The 21,399-nt window shown below is 41.6% G+C and overlaps 1 protein-coding gene across 1 annotated transcript in view; it reads left to right on the top strand.

The window, feature by feature from the left end:
• LOC118081605 (contactin-6) overlaps window positions 1-18,887 on the top strand; it is a 122,189-nt gene extending 103,302 nt beyond the window's left edge. The window contains exons 15-20 of the mRNA XM_035108102.3: window positions 5,154-5,388; window positions 5,727-5,842; window positions 7,320-7,506; window positions 12,199-12,311; window positions 15,485-15,653; window positions 18,312-18,887. Coding sequence (XP_034963993.3) covers window positions 5,154-5,388; window positions 5,727-5,842; window positions 7,320-7,506; window positions 12,199-12,311; window positions 15,485-15,653; window positions 18,312-18,403 — 912 coding nt within the window. The 3' untranslated portion in view covers window positions 18,404-18,887. The remainder of the gene's footprint in view (window positions 1-5,153; window positions 5,389-5,726; window positions 5,843-7,319; window positions 7,507-12,198; window positions 12,312-15,484; window positions 15,654-18,311) is intronic.
• The last annotated feature ends 2,512 nt before the right edge of the window (window positions 18,888-21,399 follow it).

The following is a 21,399-nucleotide window of genomic DNA, read 5'->3' as shown; positions in this document are numbered from 1 at the left end:
GCCCTGGGTGGGAGGTGGGGGGAGGAGGAGCACTTGGGGGCACAGCAAGGGGTTTTTGCTTTATAATTTAGTGGGCGTTGTGTCACATGCGAGGCTCCGGCGGCCATTTTAAGTAAGGGCAGTCGTGCCCCTTTTAACTTAGGCTTTACCATGTTTCTCCAAAAATAAGACACCGTCTTATATTTATTATTCCTATAAAAAAAACACCACATTGGCTTATTTTCAAGGGATGTCTTATTTTTTATTATGCGTCCAGCCTTGCCTCTTCCTTGGGGCCCTCCAGAACTGCGCCTATAACTATGTCTTATTTTGGGGGTATGGCTTATATTGCACAAATGCTTACACATCCTGCTATGGCTTATTTTATGGGTATGTCTTATTTTAGGAGAAACAACTGATTGTAAGCCTCTGTGTTTTTTTTTATTAAAAAAAACCATTCACTTTCTCTCCCCAGTTTAAGTCCTCAGATATTTGCAGTGGCCACCCCCCACCCCATTTACAATCCCCTACCTTCCCCTTGCCCGGGCCAGGTAGATAATGTGGCCCTTTTTAAACCCTTTTGCTACTTTTCTCATTTTACTGATTGTGAATATGCTGACCGAGGCCCCCTTTAGATTCGGAGGCCCGCCCCAAGTGGCCCATATGACCCCCCTCCTTCTGTCTGGGCCTGTCTGTTGCTACTGGGCTATGGGGCTTCACTATTTGACCCCTCCCCCCCGGTTGGGATTCTTTAAGTAGTTATCTGGGTCCCAGGGCACATCATCATCCCCTATCCTTAATCTAAATATATAGAAATGTTCATGATTCGTTCGCAGGGGCCAATGTATGGAGATACAGGGGTGAGGGGACAACAGAGGGCTCAGACAAAAGTAAATACTGGGAAATAGAACCCAGAAACTGACAACTCCTCCAATGACGGGGGCCAATGTAGGAAGATACCGGGGGTAGGGACCAACACTCCCCAGGAACAACAGAGGGTTCAGACAAAAATGCATGCTGGGAAATAGAACCCAGAACCTAACAATTCCTTTTCGAAGGGTGGGGGCCAAGGTATGGAGATACAGGGGGGAGGGGCCAACACTCCCCAGGGACAACAGAGGGAAGGGTATCCTACGGAAACACAGGGATGAGCCGGGGTGGAGGGAGGAGGGGCAGGATACGTCATGGATCGTGACAGGGTGGGGGGGATCACAGGAAAGGACCACAGCAACGCGTGGCCGGGTCAGCTAGTATAATAATAATAATTTATTATTTGTACCCTACCCATCTGGCTGGGCCTCCCCAGCCACTCTAGGTGGCTTCCAACAAAGATTAAAATACAATAATTCATCAGATATTGAAACCTTCCCCAAACAAAACAGGTTTATAAAATTATGTGTGGCATTGGAAAATGGATAAGGTTATGTTTTTCTTCCTCATACCGAGAACCCAGGGTTGTATGTGAAGACCCCCCCCCCAAGACCTCCCAAAGAAAGACACAGTTGACACCAATATTACTTTAAGGTTATTGGCATAGTTTTGGCCACAACTTTATTGATTACAGAATGTGAGTGGTTTGCTTAGGCATTGGTTCGACTAGTTGCACCTACACCTCTGGCAGGGCAGCACTGACAACTGGGCATCGGCAGAAGTCAGTAAGGGTAAACAGACTGGGGGAGCATTGGTCTTACCACAGGCGCAACCTCACCCCAAAATGCTCCCAGGTGCTCTGGCGTGGCCCTAACCCCTGGTTCTTTCTGCAAGTATTCCCCCCCCCAAAGTTAAAGAAAAAGAATAATGTGTAAATTGGCACAAATAAAGTGACAAACTCTTTCTTTTTCTGATCGTAGTTCACTTATGCTGTCCTCACTCTTGGAATTTACTTTACAAAGATGGGCATGGCAAGAGTCCAGTGCTGTGTTCCAGTGCGTTTGAGCTGTGTTCTTTTAACAAACAGCTGCATTACACCCCGCTTTCTGGGAGAAAATGTTTTTCTGTCAGCATGTGACAGGGAACATGTAAAATGTGCTAGTCCTTTATTCCCATTGACTTGACAACTGACAGTTGCTTTCTGTGCATCACTCCAGAAAAAGAGGCCGGGAACAAAGAGAGTATTTTGACTTATTAGGGAGAGAAAGGGAAAAAAGCTTAGGCAGGAAGATGGACTTTGGGGGTTTCAGAAAGATTTCCAGAAATAACAAATAAAACTCTCTCTTTAGCATTCAGTAACTTTGTCACCTTTCGGTTTAAAGGAATATGGATACCGAAAAATTGTGCCACATGATAAATTAAGGGTTTTTAAAAAGTGTATTTCCCAGAGTACACTGCAGCATTTCTTTTATCATATTTCTCTAACTGCTTTATGCTAGAAGAGAAAAGTGACTCAGAGCACATACAAGTTTCAAAAATGCTGCACATTAATTGGATTTTAACACTTGAGTTTTTATTTTGCAAAACAGAACACCACAATTCTGCTTTACTGGGATTAATTGATCAACCAGCCTAGATAAACTCAATAATACAGGAGAAGCTCCCCAAAATTAAATAATCAAGCAAGTAGTATGAGACATTAGGTAGATAGGCAGATGGTAGATATGCACATTTCCTGTCTCTCTAATATAAATCATAGCTATATATTGCAAGTCTGAACAAAGAACAGCAGCAAAAAAAAAAAAACCCACAAAGGTGTGATTACTTTTCTGGTATGTCCAGTAAATAAATAAATATTACTGCTGTATACCCACTTCTTGTAACAAGGGTAAGCAGTGAATGCTAAAAGCAATTAAAAACAAAACAAAAACATTCTATCTATGCATTTAGCTACTTCCATCCATATCCACTTCACAATGGCATAGTATTGGTACTTTCTTACTGTGATAATCCAATCTCAGTGCTTTATTGTATCATTGTATATTGATCCCCATGAACATACCTTCGGCGCTGTGGTCTAAACCACAGAGCCTAGGGCTTGCTGATCAAAAGGTCGGTGGTTCGAAACCCCGCGATGGGGTGAGCTCCCTTTGCTTGGACCCAGCTCCTGCCCACCTAGCAGTTTGAAAGCACCTCAAAGTGCAAGTAGATAAACCGGCGGGAAGGTAAACGTCGTTTCCGTGCACTGCTCTGGTTTGCCAGAAGCGGCTTAGTCATGCTGACCACATGACCCGGGAGCTGTAAGCCAGCTCTCTTGGCCAATAAAGCCAGATGAGTGCCGCAACCCTAGAGCCATCCGCGACTGGACCTAACGGTCAAGGGTTCCTTTACCTTTATATGAACCCTAAAGATGATTAGTTCCTCTAATTTATTTTGGGATTCACCGCCTTAGTTGGCTTTTAATGATCTTCCTCTATCTTTGAAGCAGTAGTTCCTTTGAAGGTGATTATGGGTATGATAATTTACTAAAGAGCACAGATGCAGCCTTAATGGCTCCAATATTCCACCAGTGTTTCTTTTTCCATAAAGTATGTATAAGGAAAAGGACACCCTCATGAAAATAATGTCAACATAGTCCCACTGCATATTTTGTCCATTTAGTTTATTAATAAATTGGCCATACTTACAGATAGAAATATGGCAATGTTGAAACTACAGAATTTTGAAACTACAAAAAATAATACTGGTTATATTCTGGTGACACACACTAAACTTACATGCACATCTAGGGGCTACACAAGACACAGGAGATCCAGAAGGACCAAGAGCAGCTGGGAAAGGGTCATAAATCAGTGGTAGAACATCTGCCGCTGGTTCTAGGTTCTGTTAAGTATAATTGTTTAATTGCACACTGAAATGGACAATTGTGCCACATTATATATGTATATTACTGAGGTGTTTAACATTGGGAAATTCCCTTGGAGTGTACTGAGCTAGAAAGGGCTCTCTAACTCTCTAACTGATAATTAACTAATGATGTTCTCTGCTAGCCTTTAGGTGAGTGTTTAACCTTAGATCACGTGAGTCAGGTATTCAATTGCAAATTTGCCATTTTGAAGGGAATTGGCTTGGCCCTTTGTTCCCAGGCACAGTCAGATAAAGGTTGTGATAATGAATCCTCCCAAGGAGCTGCATGGCCTTAGGCTGGATGCAGCCTCATTCAAGCTATGAGAGAAACACAGCTTTGATTCTTTTTTCTCTGATCATAATTGAAGAATAAGAACCTTGAATATGCATAGGTTCTTATAGGTTTGTACATGTATCTTTGATTGTTTTGTAGCTGCTTTTTGAAGAAGTTCTGATTAGTAAAGCTTTGAATAATACATATGGGTCTGGAAATTTTTTATTCCAAAAGAAGTCAACTTTTATGCATTCAATTGCTTCGTGCTTCATATTAGTATCTGCAATAGATTCAAAACCCCAGAATCTCAGGTAGGACTGGGAGAAACCCTTGTCTGAAATCCTGGAAATACACTACCAGTCAGTGTAGAAAATACTCATGTAGATGGACTCAATGGTCTGACTCTTATAAGTCACCTTCCTGCACTATGATCTGGGAAATGGCAAAGGGAAAATGATTAACCCTTTTCCCAGAACTGCCAATTTGGACTGCATTCCCATGTGAGCTTTTAGTAAAATAGAAATACCAGGAGGTCCATTCATGAATCTAGTGCACGCATCCCCAAACTTCGGCCCTCCAGATGTTCTGGACTACAATTCCCATCTTCCCCGACCACTGGTCCTGTTAGCTAGGGATCATGGGAGTTGTAGGCCAAAACATCTGGAGGGCCGCAATTTGGGGATGCCTGATCTAGTGTGCCTCATGTAGCAAGGCCCAAAGTTGCATTCACCACATTGGTACACACTTATATAGCAATAGTTGCTTCCATTCTGTTGTAATTCTTTAAAAATTAGCAACTCAGCACTCCAAAGTGTGTGTAGGGTGGTGGAAAATCAAAAGCAAACTAAGATGATAATGAAATGAGTCTAATTTTTAAAATGTAGTGCATGCTTTTAATGCTGCTGATTAGGTCTTTTGTTTCTAAATTGATTGCCTCAATTGATTTATTTTTATTGTTATTTTCAATATTACATTGACTGATGGAGCAAACATTATTATCTTCTTGGAAGCACAGTCAACCAAATCAATACAGCTAAAATATACCGATAGAGAGAAGATTCAATTAAAACAGCATATACAGTGCTTGCAAGTGGTTATTGATTGATTTCTATGCCTCTTGTAGTCAGTTCCTGAGGAACTACAATACGGGGAAGGTTTTGGCTACATTATTATGTTCCGGCCTCTGGGCTCTGCAAGCTGGACAAAGGCAGCGGTTGCCTCAGTGGAGGCATCCAAATACATCTATAGAAATGAAAGCATCACACCCTTATTCCCTTTTGAAGTGAAAGTGGGAGTCTTCAATCATGAAGGAGTAGGCACGCTGAGCCCAATATATATTGTGTACTCTGGAGAAGACGGTAAGTAAAATCATCCATGTCTTACCATTTATGACATTGTTGGGTCTTCTTACTTTGGTGTAACTGATATGCGATCCATATTGTGAAGCGTTTGACATCACATCATAGACAGTGGCATGGATGCATTGCTGTGCAAGAATGTCATGGTGGTTCAATAGCTAAATTCACTACATCATAAGAAGTTGGTTGCCACAGGAAGTCTTTAGTTGTGAGAGATCAGTCTTTTCATGATTTCCTGCAGATTTATAATCCCTTCTGTTTATTTTTCATTATAACAACTTGGTATTACATTGTGGTCTCTAAAATGTGTGTTTTCTGTGCCACTATTGCTCTCCCAGAGCCACAGATAGCACCAACTGGAACCGTTGTACAAAGTTTCTCAGCCTCAGAAATAGAAGTCTCTTGGAATCCTGTTGTGTGGAACAGACATACTGGAAGGGTTCTTGGCTATGAGGTGGGACACTTTATATTAGATTTTTGTAGTCAAATATAGCTGGTTCATTCATATATAGATATATATTACCTTACCCTTCTGTTCCTTTTTCTTTTTGCCCCACAGTTCCCTAGGTTCTACTGTAACCTTTTCCATTCACTTGCTGTACGCCAACATTTCATGTCCATTCTTTCTAGTCCCTCTCTGCTTCCAGCCTCCCAGTCAAGCTCCACGTTTAACTGCCATTTTCCTGATTTTCAAGATCGTTTCATCCCATTATTCTATTTGACTCCTTCGTTCCAACACACCATCTTCTCTGCTATTTTATTAATAGTTTATCTGGTTTCCTGCCTCCTGAGCATCAGCATTCTTGCAACACAGCTTTTCAACCTCAACCTCTCCTGCTTTTGTATACATATCCTCTAGTCCAATGCCTTGCATGTGGTTATTTGCAGACAGATTGGTCTCCTTTCAACTTTGAATAAGATTCTGGGATATTTTTTTTAGACAAACTCACCCTGTGCAATTAGAATCTCTGTAAATATTCCATGATTCACTGGAGGAAAGCTTACAGATTGGCAACGGGAGGTAGAAAATTGCACTGCCTGTGCATTCTATTATCTCAAACCAGATAAACCCTTTTCTTTCTTAGATTCCTTTCTTTAATAGCTTTTAATAGCTATGGGTTGCATCCAATGTTGTTGTAGCAGTCATTGAATGATTCCCCTCTCTCTTGTATCCCCATCCCCCCTGTTCTGCAGGGTTTGTGGAAAGATAGTTTGTAGTTTTGCAAACCTTGACTTAGCACAAAAAAGGGCCCAGAAGGGTCTTGCCTCAATACTAGTGAATGTGTTCTGCATGCAAGAGGTCCCAAGTTCAATCCCTGGCATCTCCAGGTAGGATTGGGAGGTACTCCTGGAGAGCTGCTGCCAGGGTCTCACTCAGTATAAAGCAGCTTCCTATGTTCCCAAGCCTGCTGAAACATCCTCATGTGTGGGGATGGTGCCACTGTAACTACATTTGCTGCTGAACCTCAGAAATAGAGTGGATGCTCTAGTTCAGAAAGCACATGCTCTTCCACATCAAACAACTGTTAGAGCTCAAAGGGAGGCCTAAGTCAATAGTTATTGAATTGTAACTACATGGGCATAATAATTAAGATCTCTCTAGGAATCCTCTTTCATTTCATTCCTTTTTCCTTCATGGTTTAATTATAGATCGACAAGCTCTTAAGCATTACTCACCTTATCAAAGTTTCCCCTTTGGATAGCTATATAAGCATAGGAGTCCTAATTTGTTTATGTGTGGGCTCCCCCCCCCCCCCGGTTTGTATTCAGGATGCAAGAAATGCTATAAATATTCATGCCTGCTTTTACATCGTGACAGCTTCAATTACAAAATCAGCTGTCCCTCTTGAAGCATTACTTGTCTACTTGTCTTCTTTCCAATCAAGGTTGTAGTTGGAGAAAAGCAATGAACTCTTGCTTTTAAACTTTAGGTCTTGTACTGGACGGACGACTCAAAGGATTCTGCAACTGGCAAAGTCAGAGTCAATGGCAACATCACGGCGAAAAATATCACCAGCCTCAGGGCCAATACAATGTATTTTGCCACAGTGAGGGCTTTCAACACAGCTGGGACTGGACCATCCAGTGTCCCAGTTAACGTCACTACAAAAAAAGCACGTGAGTATCTTAAACAGCCAATGACCTTAAAAAAAAGCACAAGTCACTTGACTCACAGTAACCTGCTACAGCACAACTTTGCCTAGTAGAAAAGCATCATAAAGTTCCACAACTAGTATGTCTGTCCTATATTTCAAAAGGAAGTGATGATATTGGATGCTGAACTACGATAACTGATAAAGTTGCCACCTTTTTTTAAAATAATAATGCAGTGCTCAAGTACTGCATGGGTATTGGAAATATGTCTGTGTGTTACTAAATGAAAAGCCCTCCCCTTCATTCAGAAACTGATTGGGCACCCAGCTTTCCCAACACGATTAAAGCAGTAATCACAAGCAGTATACCAGCCAGTTCATTTCACCACACAATTTACAAAATTTCAAAGGGATTAATGTGGGTCACCATGAAGTGCCCAGTCCACCATATTTCTTTGCTGTCCAAGTGCTACCCTCCCTTCCTGGAAGTATAGGCAGCTGTGCAAGGCAAACCCCTAAGAAAGCAACACCTTGGATTAGGAGACAACCAACTCAGATGGAAATGGCAGGCACCTCTGTCTGTTTTGAGTCTTGGACTAATTTTCAACAGCTCCTGTCCAGGAAATGAGTTGCCACAGGTCTGCAGTTTCTCTACATGAATGATAGCAAATGCTCTCTACAGATGCACCTCTGGGGAGGTGGGGGAATGATTGTTTCATGAGCTGTAGGTACTTTTCGAAAGCATGGAGCAGAATACTCTTCCATTCTTCTCTTGCACAACTCTCATTGAGGGCTACCTCATGTTACAAAATTCCTGTATGGAAGATATGTGCACTTACTTGGGGGTCTCATAATACAGCAGTGCCCTGTGCAACACCAACATTCAGCGCACACACCTTGCTTCTCGTGCTCCATTCTAAATAATAATTGCAGCATCCTCTGTGGTGCTTCCAATGCTCAGTGTCCAGTGCGACCAAACTGGTCGTGCTCCCCTAAATCCGCCTCTGCTAACAGTGAGCAGTTCTAAATCCATGAGTTAAGTCCAGTCTTTTTAATAGAATCTAGTATGCGTATCATCTGATGGATTTTGTTACTTGTTTGGGAAATACTCCTTTTGTCATTTTGAAGGCTTGATCACATTTACAGCTGGAATTTCTACTAACCTTCAGTTAAACAAGGTGCGAGTAACATTAGAAATTTCAGCACCTTAAGAACAACAGGGAAAAGAAAAGGGCGAGGGTATGAGATGGTCCTTTTGTTTGTTCTTCCTTTCCATTGTTAAAAATGGAGGAAAATAACATTTTTGGCTCAACGAGTGTGGCTGCTTCATTATAGCACTACTGCAGAAAATCTATAGTTCATCAAAGGGTTAGAAGTGTTCTACACTCATTCATTTCAATAGGCCTTTGTGCACCTGAATGCTGGATTGTTTTTATGGGGTTTAATGAGTATATATCTGTTTTCAGTATCTCCCAGTAGTGTGGGAGGAGAATATCCTAGCAGCCAAGAAGAATCGCATAGCATTTGAACTGTGATGTATTGTGAGGAGTCTAAACTGACATACCTTAAAATTCCAGAGGAAAAATTAGAATATGGTGTAAATATTCCCTCAGTTTCCCTCTTTGATTAAGCATCATTGGTAATGCATGAGAGCTGGAATGGTGTCCATAGTCCTCTGTGAAAATATCTCAGTGTTCTCCACCTATCTTCCATTGATTTGATGAGCCTACTATTCATCCTTCTCATTCAAAATCACTTTAGGCTTACAAGAAAGAGTGAGTCCCCAATAATACCTTTCAATTAACTGGAACATCACCTTGCCCTTTTTCGTTTAACTCTTTCTCCTTTTTAGGTTACGTATGGAGAGGTGGCCACTAATACACAGGTAAAGGGTGTTTTGTGGTTATTCATTTTTAATGCATGCAGAATCCTTATAAACACTCTTCTGCATAGTGCACATCAAAGAGGGAGTGGACGGGATGAGGACTTCAAACACTTTCCATATGATAGAAAGTGAATATAGAAGAGAATATAGAATTTGGGTGGAGGAAGTATCATAAAAATGGGGGGGGGCAACAAATCCATAAAATGGGTTGGATTCAGAGGCCCCATGAGCAAATGCTGCTTCTGGGGTTCTTCAACAGAGGAAAGTGATTCTTCATTTATTCTTTCTTCCCCTGCAGCCCCCTGTATGTCCACAAAAACTGTTCTGTGGGATTGGAGGATATTCTGGAACAGTGTGGGAGGTTATACCCCCCCTCCCTGGCCCAGCCCTATCATTGGGCAAAATGAGATGGCCACCTCAGGAACCTGAATTTGATGTCATGAAAGGGCAACAAATTGTGATTTTTACATTTATTATTATATTCTCACTCCGAGTTGCAACTCATTGCATTTTACTAAGGCCATGGAAGTGAGAATCAGACCAAAAAACATTTAGCCATTAACAACAACAACAAACAACAACAACAACAACAAACAACAACAACAACAACAACAACTTGATTTTACTTGTGGACTAACTTGCATAGTAAAGTGAACTATGGATTGTTTCAATTTCACCTTTTCTAGCTTTATATTTTTAGACTGCATCCTAAACACACTTGCTAGTGAATCAGCCTACTGAACACAGTCGGACTTGCTTTTTAGGAAGCATGCATGGGATTGTGCTGTTAATATTTCACTATTATATGACGTGTCAAAATGGGTCCTACAGTACCTTTCGTACAAGATGGTACCTGAAAATGCAGAAGACTCATTAACAAGGTCATCTGTTGCATCACAACCCTTCTATTGGATAGTTAAGTTCAGTACAACATAGTAGAATATAATATAGTCCTCTCCAGAAAGAACCATATCCTCACATGTTCATGGATGCATTGAGGGGAGAGCTGTGTGGGAATGGGACAATGTGGACCATCTGCTAATCTCCATGCAGTCTGATCTCCTTCCTGTCTTTTGAACTGCACATATTCAGCAGGGAGAACCTACACAACTCTAGCCGGATAGACAATTAAGGTTCAGCTGGAATGGATGGAATGAAATTTCTGAAGAGGGCTTAATGAAATAAAATTAGGCATCTTGAGGAAAGCTTGTCATTGACTTAAATGCCAGCTATAGACAGCTCAAATAAGTATCCTTCCACATAGTTCTATCTTCCTACTTCACAGAACAATGATGTGTGGGATTGTGCACCATATAACTTTGGAGATAGTAAGAAATCTGGTTATACTTTGTATATTTCTTTCCAGCTGTGAACTTGTGGTCAGTCTTTATATGGACAAAAAGAAACTGTTTCAATTACCTTTAATCATTCGCTTAGTTGTTTCTCATCAAAACTCTTCTGTGCCTTTTCAAATACTAAGAAATATGTCTAGAATTTTCCAAATATCTTTGTGAAATACATATTAATGGAATAAGATATATTTATGCCTTTCCACTTACGCAGGCATGTGCTATAGATAATATATTTCACCAGTTAGCAGTGGCTACCCAGTAAGAGTCTAGTCTCAGTAACTCTTGAACTAAGACCCCAAGAAATGGCACACACAGGGCATTCAAAGCTTGGGGATTTTTTTTTTTTACCAGAGTCAGGCCTGGACGTGAGCAATGGGTGCTCAAAGGACTAAACAAGTCCCTCTCCATCTCCGTTGAAGTCTGACCTGAAGAAGAGTTCCTGGCTCCAAATCATCTGTTCCAGATGCCTCCACTGTCCCTACCACCCTACTAGTTTTCCCTGAAAGCCAACAACCCTGCCCTGCACCCACCATAGGTGCCAAGTTATCCCTTTTTTAAAGGGATTTTCCCTTATGCTAAATAGGCTTCCTCGCGAGAAAAGGGAAAAGTTGGCAGCTATGGCACCCACCCACAACAGGCACTTCTGTTCACTAGAGACAGGAGAAGATTTTGGTTTCCTCCACAATTTGTAGCAAGCCTGAGCATGAACCCACTGATGATGCTCAGATTGAAACATGGACATGCAGTTTAGATCACATGTGTACAACCTTTCCAGGCATGATTTGATCCAACTTGCTTTCACTCCCCCCCCCCTTTTTAGTGAGGTGGTCCAAGGGTTTAACTGACTCCTCTTATCTGTTCTTTCTAAACGACATTCTTTGAGAAAAATATGAAAACCTCCATATACCTATGGGGGTAGCCATCTTCTCCCCCCTTCTACATATGACACCCCTGAAAACCAACCAGGGCCATTGTACAGAAAAAGAAAGGGTACCTACATAGGTATATGAGGGCTGGCATCTATTTCTCTATACGATTCCCAGGACAGGGAAGTACATCATAACATATTGCCACTTGCAGGGTTTTATGAGTCAAATATTTTGGAGAGTGTGGCAAGCATCACATTTCCTAGCTGGTTTAAGCTACATAGTACACCCCAGGCCAATGATTGTGGAATAACTGTGGAACTTTTAATGAAATATCTTCCCAGCATCTGGGTGCAGAAGCATACAGCTAACCAGATTGTGGGCTCTATTAATAATGTAATTTGTTAATGCAATTTTTTGATCAGTGGGTTCTGTTCTTCCCCCACCTGCCTGTTATGAATAGAATTTGCTTCACATAGGAAAGGTGATTGCAATAAGAGTCTTTAAATAGTTACTTTGAGTTTGAATGGGTCATATCTGAGTACTTTTCATGCTAGCAGCTCGTGCAGCTTCTCTCTGGAAATGATGCATATTGTCCTTATCTTTTATTAAAGCCCCAAGTCAACGCCCAGCCAACATTGCCTGGAGACTGACAAATTCGAAAATATGCTTGAACTGGGAGCATGTGAAAACGATGGAAAATGAATCTGAAGTGCTAGGCTACAAAGTAAGTATGTCAAACATAGGAACCCCTGTGAGTGGCTGTATTTTAAGTAAAATGTTGCTATTTTTCTTTGGATCTAAATAGCAATTATATTCCCTTATCACCTTATTAAGTGTAATGTATTGAAGTACAGAGCATGTGCCCTGTTTGATGGGCACTCAGATAATAAAAGTAGACTATCCTGAGATCCCAGAGAATCTAGATAAGTGACTCTGTAGTCAGTGCAGAGAACTGTTTCCACATGAGACATAAACAGTGAACGTAAATAAAAAATGTTGATCAGTTTCTCCCTGTTGGTGAGGACCAGGTCCAAGAGAGATCACCCCCTTGCTGTTTATTCCACCTTCCGTAAAATGGAATTGTCAGCTAGGCAACTGAGAAATGGTCTGTCACCTTGTGTGTCGAGGCTTACCAGAGATTACCTTAAATAACTCACAACTGACAACAGAATTATGGTTTGGTTTTTGGCAAATAATTTAGGGCCACAACTTTATTAAATACACCAATTTTAATCCGAGTGTTGGCTTAGGCTTTTGGTTATTCACTCATCCTTCCTTAAGAAGGACTATCCCCATCTGTCCATTTAGGACAGGACTCAATCAGCTGTCCCCTTTGGACAGGACTTACCTCATCTGCCCATTTGGGGCAGGACTCACATCAGCTGTCACCATAGGACAGGACTCACCACTGTCCGCTTGGACAGTTCCTGCTCCGACTTCCTGAAGGGAAGTCAAGTAAACATACCTGGGAGAGAGGAGGTGGCTGAGCCCAGTCATTCCCTCCTCTCTTTCACCAATAATGTTCCCCAAGGCTCTTACTCTTATAATTGGGCCCACCATCCCCGCCAATGGCGGGATGGTAAGGACAAGAGCGTAAGCCCTGAGATTCCTTTAACGGTATACTTCTATATGGAGCAAACGGAGGTGGGGGTAGGCATCTGTGTGCCACACCCCTCTACCAACCGATTAACCAACCAAAAGCATAACCACCAACCTAACAAGTTGTGACAATTTGCTAACGCAGTAGGCGAAAACCAAGAGGCAAAGCCAATCAGCCAATTGGAAAAATTCCTACTGGCCCCTGAATACAGGCGGCCCCGAAGGCAATAGCAATGTTGTGCTAACCTGCAAGAAAAAAGGGCGGGAGGGAGGGGATTCAAACACCAGGCAAAATGTGACTGCAAAATGGAGGGCAAGACCTTAAAAGGGGGACCCTTCAACCAATCAAAACTCAGGGATTTACATACCCACGCCCCCATTACTCAGCATGACCTGTGGCCTAGGCCAGAACCCAAACCCTAAAGTAAATTTCCTACCAGCCCTACCACAATCCGCTTTATATTGGATGATATAAAGCGCTATATCCTTTTCTACAGGTCAGCTGTAAGATCAATAAATAGGTTGACTTTGTGTCTGCTTGCCTTAATTCTTAGTCACAACATAAAAATTTGACCATGGTGCCATTATCAAAGAACTGGTTCCCCCATTCTTTTTGACATGGGGCAATAACAAATCTCCACTCCTTTGCAAATAGTATTCATGTATCTGGCCCCTTGAAATATATGTATTTAGCCGACATTTGTCAAGCTGTTTTAGTACAAGAAGATATAACAAGGGTTTAGTCTCACTTCTGTATCTCTCAATTAAAGGAACATCACATTTAACCCTTGCTGACAGAATGCAGCTCAGTGGAAGGCACCAGGGGTGTCAACTTGAATGAAATATTATTTTGGGGGACGGTAAGCCCTACCCCGGGACGCAGGTGGTGCTGTGGGTTAAACCACTGAGCCTAGGCTTGCCGATCAGAAGGTCGGCGGTTTGAATCCCTGCGAAGGGGTGAGCTCCCGTTGCTCAGTCCCAGCTCCTGCCAACCTAGCAGTTTGAAAGCACGTCAAAGTGCAAGTACAGTGGTACCTCGACTTACGAAGGCGATCCGTTCTGGGGCGCTCTTCATAAGTCGAATCCTTCAGTTGTCGAAGTGCCCGTTTTGCGCATGCATGAAGCGTGATTATGCGCTTCTGCACATGCACCGACCACGCATGCCGCTTCTGCGCAGGCGCAGAACATGCGCACAGTAAAAAGACTTCCGGGTTTGTCGACTTCGCAAGTCGAAACCTTCGGAAGTCGAGTCATTCGGATGTTGAGGTACCACTGTATATAAATAGGTACCACTACAGCGGGAAGGTAAACAGCGTTTCCGTGTGCTGCTCTGGTTCACCAGAAGCGGCTTTGTCATGCTGGCCACATGACCCGGAAGCTGTACGCTGGCTCCCTTGGCCAATAATGCGAGATGAGCGCTGCAACCCTAGAGTCGGTCACGACTGGACCTAATGGTCAGGGGTCCCTTTACCTTTAAGCCCTACCCCACATAATTGATCACAAGATGCAGTGCGCAACTTAGCACACCATTAACATTTTTTTGGGGGTGCCCCCTGAAATATTTTATGGGGGGAGGTTCAAAGGGACCTTGGCCCCTAGGTCTTGGCTCCAATGGACGGCACTTATAAGGAGACAAGGGATTCCTGTGACAAAGGCTTGAGCAGTGCACTCAACCCAGTAGCAAATGGTGTGGGCAAAGCTGCGTTGCTTACCTGACTTCTCAACACTGCACCCCACTGCCAGTTACTAAGAGGGGTGAGGTGGTGGAGAGCATCAGATTGGTACAGCCTTGGCAAACCAGGTAAGCAGATTTGCTCTGCCCACACAGCCCTTCTAGCTGCTACTGATTTAGCCATTGGAAAGCTCTGAGAAGGAAGGAAATAAGTGCATTTAATTCTCATGGCTGCAGCTCAATGGAAATCACACATTATGCAAATGTGTCCACAACTGCAACTTTTTACATTGTGGAACCCCTTGGGCTGCTTTAAGGAACAGCAGAAGCTCCAAGGAACACAGCGAGAAGTGCTGGATTATAAGGTTGAAGAGTGCCGCTGCATGAAAGACAGGGAGGCATTGTGAACCTATCCGTGCACCTCTTCAGATTCCACATGGGGAATCTCCATAGGGATTTCTTGTAAGCAACTGGAGCGGTCGGTGTTTTTGCTGAATGTGCCCACAGGGTGCTTGAAAATACGCTGCAGAAATGTTTGAGAACACAACCCACCATGCGGAGAAGCCTTAACGAAAGCAAGCGGCAATAATATAACAGGTCCTGCCCTTCTCTTGTTTTATATTTAGATTCTGTATAGGCAAAACCGACAAAGCACCACTCATATATTGGAGACAAACAGTACATCTGCTGAGCTGCTGGTACCTTTCGAAGAAGATTATCTCGTAGAAATAAGAACCGTGAGCGATGGAGGGGAAGGGAGCAGCAGTGAGGAAATTAGGATTCCAACCATGTCCAGTGAGTTACCTCTCACACACACCCTCCCCAGCACTGTTGCTGTGGTCCCTTGACTGCTGGGAAGAACTAAAGCTGGATAGACCTTTGACACTAACTTGATATTATGGTTCCAGGTAAACCTGGGAACAGTCTCTTACGTGCCTGGTTGGGAAAAGGGAAAAGCAATTAACATGAGGGGGAAAATGCAGCAGAATTTTCAGGGCGCTGCAGATCTGCGGCTTGCTGATTTAAGTGGATGCTGCAGCTGTGTGGAAATCAGTTACTGGGTCGGGTTGAAATTAAACTCTTCAGCATAATAATCCTCGTTATTTACTATTTTAAAGGTTCCTAAAATATACCGAGGACTGTGTATAGGTTTAAACAGCCAATGTCTCTGCCCACAGGCTCTCAGTTATTTATTTTAACTGAAGGGGAGGGGAGATGGAGGGTCGAAGAAGCAGTTTGCCTGTTCCTATGCGAAACGAGAGGTTGGTTTCCTCCCCACATACAATTATAGGTACCTGTGCCTGTGAACTAACTGTACTGAAAACTGTACTCATGACCTATTCACACCTGTGGCCAGTGTTTTTTTCTTTAAAAATGTTTAGGGGGTACTCTCCTTTTTCTACTCATATTGAGGCCAAACCTAGATTCACAAAATGTTTAGGGGTATGCGTCCCCCCTGCAACCATTAATTTATCAACAGGCATGTGTGAACTGTGGGAACAGGGAGCAAAGGAAAGGAAACAAAAGGGAGGCTAAAGGAGAAACAATGAGAGGGTATTGCAAAAGATCAAGATGGAATAACATGAACGTGGAGACTAGGGGGCAATTCTGTGCAAAAGGGGCAAGAGGCAAGAGATAGCAAATGGGATGATTTCAGGACCGATACTAGAAAGATAAAAAGCAGTAGAAATGGAAAGAGTGTACAGAAGTGAAATGAGAGCTTAGTTCGCTGAGGTGAAGGAATACCCTTACATGGAGCTTTAGGTAGGGTACATCACTGTACTAATTTTTACAGTGGTACCTCAGGTTACAGACACTTCAGGTTACAGACTCCGCTAACCCAGAAATAGTACCTCGGGTTAAGAATTTTGCTTCAGGATGAGAACAGAAATCACATGGCGGCGGCATGGCGGCAGCAGGAAGCCCCATTAGCTAAAGTGGTACCTCAGGTTAAGAACAGTTTCAGGTTAAGAACGGACCTCCGAAACAAATTAAGTTCTTAACCCAAGGTACCACTGTACATGTTTCAACCAAAAGCTACTGAAGAGGGCCTTAAGGGGATCTGGGGCAGGGGCAGGATATGGTGCAAAGCATGGGGGCAAATCCAGCTGTCCTCTCCACGTCCTCCCTGTCCTCCAAGGATTCTTACATAGTTGTTATTTTTAAACCAGCTCTAGTATTCTGGTACTGATGGCTGGTTCTGCCTCCGCATAGGGAATCAGAATGCACGGAGCTCTGGAATAAGGAGATAACACGTTACCAGGGCTGTGAGCTTAGACGTCATTCTCCACTGCACATCAATGTCATGTCATGCCAAAGTTTATTTCTAGGTGGCTTTTCAGCCAAAGAACCACCAAAGTGGCTCACTAAAGTTAAAATGCAAGTAAAAGAATGAGAGGCGCATTACAAAATGCAAATTCAAAGCAGCGATCTCACTTTGTATTGATTTCTGCCACTTCCCGCATTAAAATATTTGGATGAAGGGCAGATGCCAATGGTCTAAATAAATAAATAATAGCACATTTTAAAAAATTAAATAATAATAATAATAATACACAGCATTGATGGTCTAAATAAATAAATAATAGCACATTAAAATGTTTTAATAATAATAATAATAATAATAATAATAATAATACACAGCATCAGGGGCTCTGAAAAGCAACTCCAATTTCATAGAAGCCCTGGGTGGGGGGACGGACATGGTCTTTGCCATTCACTGAGAAGAGTAAATAGAAGTTGTGAAATGTGCATCTTGAGAAAGTCAGCTGCAACGGCTAGTGCCCCCCCAGGCAGGAGGCATGATGACATATTTCAACTAACCTGACCACATACCCTTCAAAGACTTTGGTGGGTAAGCAGTTTCATATGGATAGAGTTAGGTTTCGAAGCGGTTGTTGTTCTATTGAATGGTACCATCAGGACAAGACTTTGGGGCAGAAATACAGGTACCTACACAGCTGGATAAACATGAGGGCCCCAAATACTTCAACACCTGGCAAGCATGCTGTAAGCAAAATAATATACATTTCCAGCTGAAGGGGTGGGGGATGGGGGGTTCCCCTTGTAATACAAGTCAAGAGTCTAAAATAATCTAGTTGCCCCACTGCTTACCTTGACTGAAATCCAAACACAAAATATTAACTGGTTTGTGGGTTGAATGTCCTAGGCACTTTATACTTTATGCATTGAACTGTACAGTTGCAAGTCTTCCGCCAATGGTGGAATGAAACAGAGCAATGACACACTTCCAAGCTTCTCAAAGTGTCATCATAGTCAGCTAATAGAATTGGGCCTCATCCTCCTGAAGAAAAATAATAATCTAAATGATGGGTGGGGGGAAAGCATGAAAAGTAAAGCATGGTGATTATTAAGAACATTAAAACCAGCTCTTATCAATGCCTCAAGCATGTGAATTTGAGTGTACTTTTCTATCTCTGTTTCTGTTTGCAGGTTTAAGCTCCAGAGGGATGGACACCTGCCGCTCTGAAGATTACATAATGACAACTAAGATTCTGATTCTGATTTATATACTCAGCTCCTGAGTATTTTGTTGAATAGTGCCAACAAGCAGCCATTGGACTTTTGAAAACAAAGCAGCCATTGATGGTGGGAGACTTTCCTCCTTTTCACATATTGGCATCTGTCATCTCTGAAAATGGAGTCTATTGAGAAAGATAATGAATTGCCCTTTAAAATGTAAATGTAATTGATTTCTTTCTCCTTTTTTAAAGCATATTTGTGTTTAAAATGTCCCCAAAATGAACAAAACAGAGCCAAAATTGTAAAAAAGAAAGAAAGAAAAAAGAAAGCTAGTTTGTATTGCAGGGATCTATTGTGAAAATCCAGTATATCTGTATGAGTTGCAAACGTACAAGATATCTACAAAAACAAAACCCAGTGATCAATATGAAAAAGGCTTGCAGTTGTTTGTGATGTATAACATTAGCTGATCTGTATTTCTCACTTTGGTCTGTAATGGAACATTGTTTACTGCATTTTCAGATTTAATAAAAAAAATATTTCTTTACAATTTTCCTCATTTTTATCAGTATCTTGGACTAACTGAAGACTTCATGCATAGCATGTGTATATTCTGATTTAAAATTTAAAATGAAGAAACCATGTCAAATGAATTAACATGGATGTTGTTTTCAATGCTAGACATTAAAATCAGAATATTAAGGATGCTGAAGTCCCATAAACATATTCACATAAGGATGGACTTGTTTTGTTTCTCTAGATTCTACCCATAGCCTACATTTTGAAAATACAGTTTGAAAACTAGTCATAGTTTAGTTGTGAAAGGTGCTCATACAAGATTTTCATCAGATATTTCCATGGATGATAGGCTAACTGTACTATGGTTGAAGAAGTCCTTCCTTTTGTCTGTGCTGAATCTTCCAATATTCACTTTCATTGGATGACCTCGAGTTCCAGTATTATACAAAAGGGATCAATTTTATTTCCAAAATCCCAAACATGAGATTCTCCTTTATCACAGCTGCAACAGTTAATATTTTCATTAAGCCCAATATCTCTTTCCTGGTCTGTCGGTGCCTGTTCAAAACAAAGAAGTGACAGTAGGATTTTTTGCTCCAAAGTGCATCATTTCATAATTACTTGAAGTGAACTGCATCTGTCACTTAGCTGCCTGTTCACTCAGTTTGGAAATACCTTTTTGGGGTTCTTTGAAATCCCTTTTTGTTTTTCACTAGCCTGAATAATTGGTTGTCACCAACTAACATGGCCATGTCACTGATTATCCCTGACTCCAAATCATTTACGAACATATTAAAAAGCACTGGTCCCGAAGCAGATCATTGGGAGATCCCATTTGTTACATCCATCTACAGTGGTACCTCTACTTACGAATTTAATGTGTTCCGAACACACATTTGTAAGTCGAAAAAAATTGTAAGTCGAATCCCATAGGAATGCATTGGGAGAAAAAATTCGTAAGTCGAAGCAACCCTATCTAAAAATTTGTAAGTAGAAAAAATCCTATCTAAACCGCATCCAAGATGGCGGACGGAGCTCCATTTGTAAGTAGAAAAATTCATAAGTAGAGTTATTTGTAAGTAGAGGTACCACTGTATTGTGCAAAGTCTCCAGTTATTCCTACTCTCTGCTACTTCTTGCTCTGTGAGTTACTTATCCATAAGGGTCTCTTTCCTCTTACCCAGTCCTTTGGTGAGAGACTTTATCAGAAGCTTTTTAAAATTCCAAGAATGCAATATCTAGTGGACCATCCACTCATGTTAGAAATTAAACCTTGTACTTCCTGCTTTTCAAACATGTGCTCTACAATTGAGCTACATCATTTCCCCTAAGAAATACTTCCCATTAGTATATCAGGAAGCCAAAAACAACAGATCTGTTCATCCTCTCAAGTGGTAAGTGAGGCAGTAATATGCAGAGTCCAGCTGACTGTTCTAAGCTGCAGCCTCCATGGAATAACCTTTCTTTCTTTCGTTTTTTGGAAGGGAAAAGAAATGAGCTTTTCATTTCCATCTTCATCTTGGCATGTGCAAATCTGATTAAACCTCTTGACCTACTGAGTTTGCAATTCAGACCTTGAATAAGTGGATATATATATTCCTCAGAAATAAGTCTAGATTGACAAACGGCTCATTTTTCTGTCATTCACTGGAATATATCATCTCAAGCACATCACCTCAAGCATTGACTATAAGCTGTCAAATGAATTAGCAGAAATGTGCAAATAGTAAAGGACATGATTAAAAGCAATCCCAGGTGAACTCAAGGCAGGGTGGAAGCGCTCTTTCTGACCACTGCCTCACAGCTCACATATTAGCCTGGGGCTTGTCAATGGTGAGCCATTTGCTGAAAATTAAGAGCTAGCCGACTTCTCATAATACAATGAGGAAACCCTGTAATAAATTGAAACTGGCATTCAAGTGAAATAAATATAATAGCAGCACTACCATCACATTCTGATACGAAATGAAATATTTTCTTCAGGAAATTTCTAATAGGCGCTGTGCAAACTTGACATTCCAATTCAAATAACAGATCACAAAATTTGTATTTCACGTTTCTGAAAATCAGAGGGAACATGAATGCACACAAATTTCCACTGATACCCCATCACTGACTTTGTCAAGCCTTCTGTCAGATACCATAGCACTGTCTAAGAACCCCAGATTTGGATCTAGGTAGTTCTACAAAGAACAACACCAACCTTTTGGGGGGACACGGTCAAGTGGAACAACCTAGAATCCTGTCCATTTGCATTTTCACTTAATGTACCTTTCCTTCAGTTTCAGAGCTGCCTACAGCTAGGACATGTATGCTAACTAATACTTTTCCAGCAGTCAAGGCTATCATGTGCTACAAATGTGCATTCATTATGTTATGTTATGTTATGTTATGTTATGTTATGTTATGTTATGTTATGTTATGTTATGTTATGTTATTTATTTAAACAATTTACTAAGTTGTTTACAAAGACGCAGTACCAAAAAATAGAACTATAAGATCAAGCTTCAATTAAAAATCTATTGGAATAACAAAAAAA

Source organism: Zootoca vivipara, chromosome 2 (assembly GCF_965207765.1).
Source record: "Zootoca vivipara chromosome 2, rZooViv2.hap1.1, whole genome shotgun sequence".
In the NCBI taxonomy this organism is placed as follows: Eukaryota; Metazoa; Chordata; class Lepidosauria; order Squamata; family Lacertidae; genus Zootoca; species Zootoca vivipara.
This window is presented reverse-complemented; position numbering and strand designations above follow the sequence as displayed.